The following is an 8144-nucleotide window of genomic DNA, read 5'->3' as shown; positions in this document are numbered from 1 at the left end:
CATTGAACAAAATCACAGTGAAGAACAGATATCCAATCCCTAGGATTGATGATCTTTTGGACAAATTGAAAGGGGCCAAGGTCTTCAGTAAGATAGATCTCAAATCTGGCTATCATCAAGTTCGTATGGTAGAAGAGGATATATACAAGACTGCTTTTAGAACTCAAACGGGACATTATGAGTTCTTAGTTATGCCTTCTGGGCTAACCAATGCTCCAGCTACTTTTAGTAGAATGATGAACCGAATCTTTCTTAAACACCAAGATTGTGTAATAGTATTTTCGATGATATTCTGGTGTTTAGCAAAGATGTTGAGGAGCATAAAGAACATCTGAGCTAGTCTTTTCACTCTTGAAAGAAAATCAATTGTACATAAATCGTGAAAAGAGCAGTTTCTTTCAAGATTAGATAGAGTATTTGGGTCACATTGTATCCGTCGATGGGATTCAAGTAGATCCAAAGAAGATTGAGTGCATAGTCACATGGTCTAAACCCCGAGATATACATGAATTGAGATCATTCTTGGGATTGTGTAGCTTTTATAGAAAGTTTGTCAAGAATTTCGCATACATTGCACATCCATTGACAGACCTTCTTAGAAAAGCTAAGCATTTCTTATGGACTGAGCGTCAAGATAAATATTTTATAGCTTTGAAAGAAGCTCTCACACAAGCTCCTGTGTTACAATTACCCGATTTCTCTAGACCATTCTTTGTAGTTGTAACCGATGCTAGTGGATATGGAATTGGAGCCGTACTTATGCAAGATGGACATCCAATAGCATATGAGAGCCGAAAATTAAAACCAGTAGAATGCAATTATATCACATATGATAAAGAATTAACTGCTGTTGTGCATGCCTTACGAATGTGGAAAGTGGGGGTTGCTTGGCACCTCCTTGGAGGTTCCTAACCTCCATTGTTGACCTATCTAATTTAGCAAATTGAAGGCTAGCTCACTCATGTCCAAGCCCTTCGGCTCTTTGGTCTCCTTCTTGAATGAGTTGATTTGATGAGGGTAGTGGTGGGGGCATGATGATCGTGGGCTATGATGAAAGGGTTATCTTTTTGGAAGGCGCACCATAAAGGGGTAAGCATGGATGTGTCTTTTTTAGATGGGGTGTCCTAAGGTTGAGCAATTGATGTTGTTGTTACTCAACTCCATCTCAAGTGAATATGTTGTGCCATTGGAGTGATCAATATATATAATCATGGGAAAGTGGATGAGAACATGCATGCAAAAGAGAACTTCTTGAAATGCCAAATTTTGGAGACATGCAAAGAAATACTAACAAAAGCATAGGAGCGGAACGGGATGCGAGGAGGAATGTAGGGAGAAAGAGGAAGATGAAGAAAAATAAGGGGGAAGGATGTGGAGGATGGGAGGAAAGGAAGGAGGTGTCGGAGGGTTTCCAGGAGTGTGGGAGGCAAGCTGGGAATTTATACTTGGGTGTGTATAACTTGCTCGTCCTGGGAATATGGGAGGTAACTGGGAAATTGGGATGTAACCTGTGTGTATGTCTTCCTCTTGTCGTCCTAGGAATGTGTGGGAGGTAATTGGGTATTTATACAGGAGTTTGGGATGTTACCTGGGTTTATGCCTTCCTGGGCATTTGGGATGTTATCTGGGTGATGTTTATGCGGTTCATGTCCATGTGATGTGGGTTTATGCGCTCTGGGAGAGAAGACAAGCGTGTGGAGGGGGAGGGAACAAGCGTGTGGGGAGATGCTGTTTGGCTACAAACAAAGAAACAAAATAATAAGTATTTCAATCCTCTCGTTTCAAGGTATTATTGGCCAACCTGCTTCTTCTTCTCCATTTTGTTCTTCTTCATTGATTCATACTCATCTTGCTCTGTTGTTGTTCATCTTCATCGCCATCGCCATCGCCACCGCCATCGCCATAGCCATGTCCTCCTCCCTTTCTTCCCTCCTCCTCCCTCCCTCCTCCCTCCTCCACCACCTCCTCCTCTCCCCCCAGGTTTGTGCTCCACCCTTGCCCCGTCGCCCCTTCTTTTGTGGTTTTGCATTCGCTCTCTCTCATATCCCTTGCTCGCACCGCATGCATTCGCAGCTTCATCCTCATTTGCTACAGGCATTTTTTGCAATCGCGTTGAACGCTACGATTCGAATGCCTTACTTGTCCTCTCGTTTTTCAGGGACGACGGCCCGCTCCGAATACGGCCGCAGTCTGCCTGCCTCCCCTTCTGGGAAATTACGGCTTCAACCGCGTCGGTTTGAGACGATGCTCTGCCGAGCTAAAGTCCGGTGTCGGAAAAGACTCTACTGGATCTTTTTCGACATCAGACTCTCTTCCGACGTTGATGAAAAGTCCCGACAACGGCTTTGGAAGAGATTCAGTTCAGGGAAGCCAAGCGGAGCCCATCGTACTCGGAGAAGACGCAGCCGTTTTCGAGCTGAGCAGCCAAAAGTTGTCATCTTGGATCTATTTCACAGTTATTCTGGGAGTTGTACTAGCCATTCTGAATTTCATCTGGATTGACCCAAATACTGGGTACGGAACTGCTTTTGTACAAGCCATATCCTCCGTCTCCGGCAATCACGAGGTACAGTGATAGTAACTTACCGCATTACTTTGTAGCTTCGACGCAAATTCTGTCGTTGTTTTTTGTATTGTAAAAAGTCAAGCCTGTTATGCTCTGCCTTATAAGATTTTGCGCCACCTGGTGTATATCCGTATTTTCAGTGAGTTATTTTAGGGAGCCATAATAACAAAGGTCTCCTCGGAGTCCCAAAGGGCGGAAGGCGGCTTGATGCTAAGTTCTTTCTTTCAGCTATGTAGCTTTAGGAGAAAGTTTGCATCAGACTAGATTATCACTCAATCCAGTAGGTCAAGGTGAGTTTTGTGGCATGTTAGACGACGTTACCGTAGAAGAGACACAAGCCGGCTTGTGAATCCCAAGTCTGCCCAAGCACAAAATAAAGTTCAGGTTCAGTCTTGTGCCTGGCATTACTTGGTATGGTTAATGTAACGAAGCTCCTATCTCAGCATGATCCAGTGTATGAGAGGAATATTGCTCTTTGCCTAATGAGAGCAAAGGAATGTGCTACATGGATTGTTCAGGCAAGCCACGTAATGTTACCTTTCTATTTACGGCTGATCGGAAACGTTCATACTACATTTGACTCTAGAAAGTGCAAGCAGGGGTGTTGACACTGAGTGCCTAAGCTCTAATAAACAATGGGAACGCAGCACCAGTGCAAATGGAAGGCATGAATCATGTCGTCAGTCTCTTATCTCAGCAGGAGGAAAGGGTGTAGAATAACAGAGGGAAGCTTGTCTTGTTTAAGGCGTGCTGCGTAAGACTATTTTGTAATAGAATCTTTTTGCTTGATGAGAGTATTTAGTGTCTTACTGGAATAGTATAGGCTTGTTACCTAAGACTTTTGTTATAGAAGTCGTTTTTTACATACCATGATGAACAAAATCTTTTGAACAACACATTATGGATGCACACTAATGTGCACTTTTAGGGTGGTAGGTAACGACAATGCTTTGATTCAATAGAGCATGCTCAAAACAATCATGATATATTCAGGATCTTTTGAAACGCATCTCTCACAAGGATAAATGGGTATGCCGACAAGACCTTGTGGAATCCTTATAGCGTTTTAGTGCTCCTTTATGACATTTTGAGAAGCAGTGCTGTGTAAAAGAGTCAACTGTCAAATCTTCGATCTCTAGGACATCCAATCTTTTTTGCTCTAGGTCATAGGTTTATATGGAAGCTGACTCCTGCTGCATGTCATCTGCAGCCATTTGAAAGTGGAGTATAAAGTGGCATACTCCAATTCAAGGGGATTTGGCTAACATGGCTAGATAGTGGTGTAACATCTTTCACTCATTCAGCTGTGGAGGCCCTTGTCAATGAGATTGAGGGGAATGGCGATTCTAAACGTTAGACTGATTTTTTTGTATTCATGTTTACCAATCCTCACTCCCCTGTTTGGAAAGTTTTTCCACGTTAAGCATTCTAACGAGCTGTCTTCTTTTAAAGTTTGACAAGAAGCGATTTGGGTTAGCATAGGCAGGGAACTTTTGCAACTTGGGCTAGCATAGGCAGGGGACATTTGCAACCACGCTCACTCTTAATGGACTCGCGTGTACCAGGAACTATACTTGGTATGTTAAGTTCCCATGAGTTATAGAAGGTGGCTGCCTGTATTGCATGAAATGCATGTGAGAGGGTTAGAGTATGTATCGTTTTCAGCACACAAATCTTTCAAAGTCCAGATAGCAGCATATGCTTGGGTACTGATGAGAACAGAAGCATAGCTTTGCTTACTAAGTTATTTCATTTTTAGTTTTGCTTTCTATGTTTTTAGTTCTTAATTTTGACTTTTTGGTTTTTGATTTTTCTCATTTACTCATAACTTTGTGTCCAAAGTCAGTTACAAACTCCCTTCTTTCCTTTGTTATTTTACCTTGTCTTTAAAATATTATAATTTGTAAGATTGGATATATTCTAGTCTTATGAAGGCATATATTGTTTTCAGCACACAAATCATGTAATTTGATTGATTATTCAATTGGAGGTCATGTGAAAATGGTTTCACGGTTGTTTGTGCAGGTCGTCATGTTGATTATTCTCTTTATATTTGCTCTTGTTCATAGTGGCCTGGCTAGCTATCGTGACCTGGGGGAGAAATTGATTGGTGAGCGGGCTTTCAGGGTCCTATTTGCAGGGCTCTCCTTACCTCTGGCAGTCTCTGCTGTGGTATGTGCAGGAATGTCTATATTTTTGTTTCACTGTTCACCTTTCATAATAGTGGCTCCCTTTTTTGCCATTTAATCTTCCTTTTGGTGCTTGTAATGCTTAGCAGGTTTACTGTGTGTGTTCATAATGCTTTGCAGGTTTACTTTATTGATCACAGATATGACGGTATCCAATTATGGCAATTGCGGGATGTTCCTGGCATGCATGAATTTGTCTGGACGATGTCATTTCTCTCTTTTTTCTTTCTATATCCTTCTACTTTCAATTTGTTAGAGGTTGCCGCTGTTGATAAACCAAAGATGCACATGTACGAGACAGGCATTATGCGTATCACGAGGCATCCTCAGGCAAGAAGTCTTTTGTTAAATTTTGTTATTTCTTTGTTCATTGGTGGCAGCCCATATCAGAAGTAAATTATTGCATTTTTAATGTATGTCTAAGTGCATGGAAATCATGGATGGTTGATTTTGGGTATAGCTGCTTTGATTTGCTCTGTATGGATCAGGTATGTATTCCTCTCTCAAGTACCTGATTTCTTCCCCTTTGCTGCTGGTTGTTCAGATGGTCGGCCAATTCCTTTGGTGCATTGCACACACCCTTTGGATCGGCAACTCTTTTATATTAACAACTTCACTGGGCCTTCTTGCCCATCATCTCTTTGGAGTTTGGAATGGAGACAGGCGACTTGCTGTGCGGTATGGTTATGCTTTTGAAGTTGTAAAGGGACGTACCAGCATTATACCGTTTGCTGCTATTTTAGATGGTCGGCAGAAGCTTCCCAAGGACTACTACAAGGAATTTCTACGCTTGCCATATGCTACCATATTATTTTTGACACTTGGTGCATATTTTGCTCATCCTTTATTACAAGCAGCCAGTTATCATTTGAATTGGTAACAGATAATATGCTGAAGACTAGAGCATTATTTAGCTTTGCAAGGTCAGAGCTACTTTGTGAGCTGCATATTTGAGGTTAATCATAGCTTAGTGGCTTGTTCAGCATATGTTTAATATGTTTTATGTATACCCTTTATTTTTCATACACTCCAGTCCTTGAGAACAATTCAAATTCAGTTCTCTTGTATAACAAAGATAGTTGTGTAGTAACACACATTTCGTTGTATGTACTATACATTTTGACACTTCACAAATTCGCCTTTGGTGACTGAAGGTTTTGTATTAATTCCAGAGATGGATTATAGTGAGCTTATGGGTAAATTTAACCATTTGGGATATCTATTGAATGCTCGTTGTTGGTGTCAAAGCTTTGCCTTATCAGTTTTTGACAACTGCACAAATGGGTTGATAATCTTTTATTGTCTTTTATTTTATGCTCAAATGCTTGGAGATATTGATATTTTCTTTCTTTAGCATCATGCATGTGTTGGAGCGATTGCTTTGGGTCCTGAAACAGCAAGAGGCTAATTGAATGTGTGAATGAGCTCGAGAATGTCCACCATTCAAGGGTTTAGGAAAGGTTTTCAGAAGGAAAATGGGGTTGAGAAAGCTAACTAGAGATTCCAGTTTTAGAAAGAGCTCAAGGTTAAGAAGAGTAACAAGCTTGGGAATGAATTCAAGCTTGAGGAGTGGGGAGCTATTCTCCTTCATAGATTTATGGAGTAACGGGTTGAAGAGGAGTGAACAAGGTTGATAGGGAGGAAGGAGGAGGAAGGGGGAGGAAGGGAGGGGAGAGGAGGAGGGAGGAGATGGGAGGAGGGAGTGCAAGAGTAAGGGTTGCAATAGTGAGAGTGCATGCTAGAACACGATAGTGAGAAGCATGGATGCTAGGAGATTAAGCGCATACACACACAAGTGTACCAAAAACAGATGGTTTTCCAAGTATGATTAGATTTTTTTTAGAGAGCATTTTGGCTATCTAAGCTTAGGCTATCAAATTCCTCAAAATGCCTTTCAATCTCAAGGTGTTACAAGTGAAACGTTGCCACTACTTCTCACACACAATGATCATCCTAGTGGTCTCTAGTCCTTGTGCTCAAAAGGCACGGGCTAGATGGAACTACTCATAGGGCACAAGTACCTAGAATCTCTTGAAGAAAAGTTGCTTTGTCATTATTTTGTATTGCATGCTGTATCTTATTGTATGCGTGTCATTTTTTCTTTTGCATGCATGTTGGTATGTATGCGTGTATAATGTTACGTGGATGTATGCATGTTGTATCATATTGCATGCATGTATGGATGTATTCATGTTGTATTGTGTTGCACTCATGCATGTTGCATGCAAGCATTTTCTATCGTGTTGCATGCATGCATTCTCCATAGTGATGCACGTATGCATTTTGTATCATGTTGATGCACTCATATTAGATGTTACACATTCTTGAATTGTGAAATATTACATGCTCCATGCATTAATATTAAATACATTGATGTATATGGCAAAGAGCACCATGGGCGTGTGCCTTTGTACTTCACAGATATAATATATATGCACTTTGTGAAAGGAATCCCAATAGAAGTCTCCTCGTACAACAACAAATGTATGAAGCCTTGGATGGATGTTGTGGTAACACAAGAGATGCTCTCAGTTACAATGGTGGGAGCATGAGAGACAATGGAAGAGAGAGGGGAAGCTTTTTTACGAACTTTAGCTCGCTTTGAGGAGGTTCCACATTTACAAACTAAGAAACAATGTCATGGCTCTATAAGTAGAGTTACGAAAGTTAAGCAAATTGAGCGCATGCTTAAGGCAAGAGTGCATGGAGCATAGAGCAAAATTGCAAGGGCCACAATTAGAGGACATGGAAATGCTAATATGACACCATCCTTCAAGTCAACCATACCTAGTGGAGGCAATTCCGCAGGGTAGTGTAGATGCAGTCCTATATGCATCTAGAGGATATTATATCACATCTTTGGGCATAGCTTTCACTTTATATGTTCGTTATGAGCCATGTGAGCAAGTAGGTTGTGCCCACTTTGGTATTATGAGTTTCCACCATCATTATATATGGTTTCCAGCATTGTGGCGATTTTGCGCTCTAATATTTGCTCTAAGCACAGGAGTCATGCAAATTGAAAATTTATATATATTGAATGTATGCCAACTATATATTTTTTAAGGAATTAGCATACTCATGCAAATTGAAAATTTATGTATATTTGAATATATGTTATCTATATATTTTTTTTGGGTTAACATCAAGTGTCTTGAATCTTCAGTTCTTAATACTGAAAATGTCCATTCAAGGTAGTCCAAGTTTAATATAGGTTGTTCATACTTGGCTCTTTCAAATATTATTTGCAAGTTTAATATAAATGATCGAAGCAACCCAACGAAGCTGATGCATTGAAGTGACCCATTGAAGGGAACTATTAAAGAAAGCATATAAAATTGAAGCCTTTAGTACATATGTGTTGATGTTAAACCAATGCACATATGATA

The 8144-nt window shown here is 40.6% G+C and overlaps 1 protein-coding gene across 1 annotated transcript; it reads left to right on the top strand.

Annotated features, from left to right (window-relative positions):
• Positions 1-1782: 1782 nt before the first annotated feature.
• On the top strand, positions 1783-5970 carry Z-ISO (15-cis-zeta-carotene isomerase). Its single transcript, XM_087391567.1, has 5 exons — positions 1783-1980; positions 2159-2566; positions 4592-4738; positions 4876-5085; positions 5300-5970. The coding sequence occupies exons 1-5, from the start codon at positions 1909-1911 to the stop codon at positions 5633-5635; spliced, it is 1173 nt and encodes a 390-aa protein (XP_087247693.1). The 5' UTR covers positions 1783-1908; the 3' UTR covers positions 5636-5970.
• Positions 5971-8144: the final 2174 nt, after the last annotated feature.

The sequence above is a fragment of the Dipteris shenzhenensis genome, chromosome 20 (assembly GCF_047967505.1).
Source record: "Dipteris shenzhenensis isolate YYH24624 ecotype China chromosome 20, Dip_SZ_1.0, whole genome shotgun sequence".
Classification (NCBI taxonomy): domain Eukaryota; kingdom Viridiplantae; phylum Streptophyta; class Polypodiopsida; order Gleicheniales; family Dipteridaceae; genus Dipteris; species Dipteris shenzhenensis.
This window is presented reverse-complemented; position numbering and strand designations above follow the sequence as displayed.

What these genes read in the sequence shown, in the direction of transcription:
- Z-ISO (XM_087391567.1), top strand. Translation starts at nt 1,909, where the DNA reads ATGTCCTCCTCCCTTTCTTCCCTCCTCCTCCCTCCCTCCTCCCTCCTC. An exon ending in CCGTCTCCGGCAATCACGAG is followed by an intron (nt 2,567 to 4,591) that starts GTACAGTGATAG and finishes TTGTTTGTGCAG; the next exon opens with GTCGTCATGTTGATTATTCT. An exon ending in CTCTGGCAGTCTCTGCTGTG is followed by an intron (nt 4,739 to 4,875) that starts GTATGTGCAGGA and finishes AATGCTTTGCAG; the next exon opens with GTTTACTTTATTGATCACAG.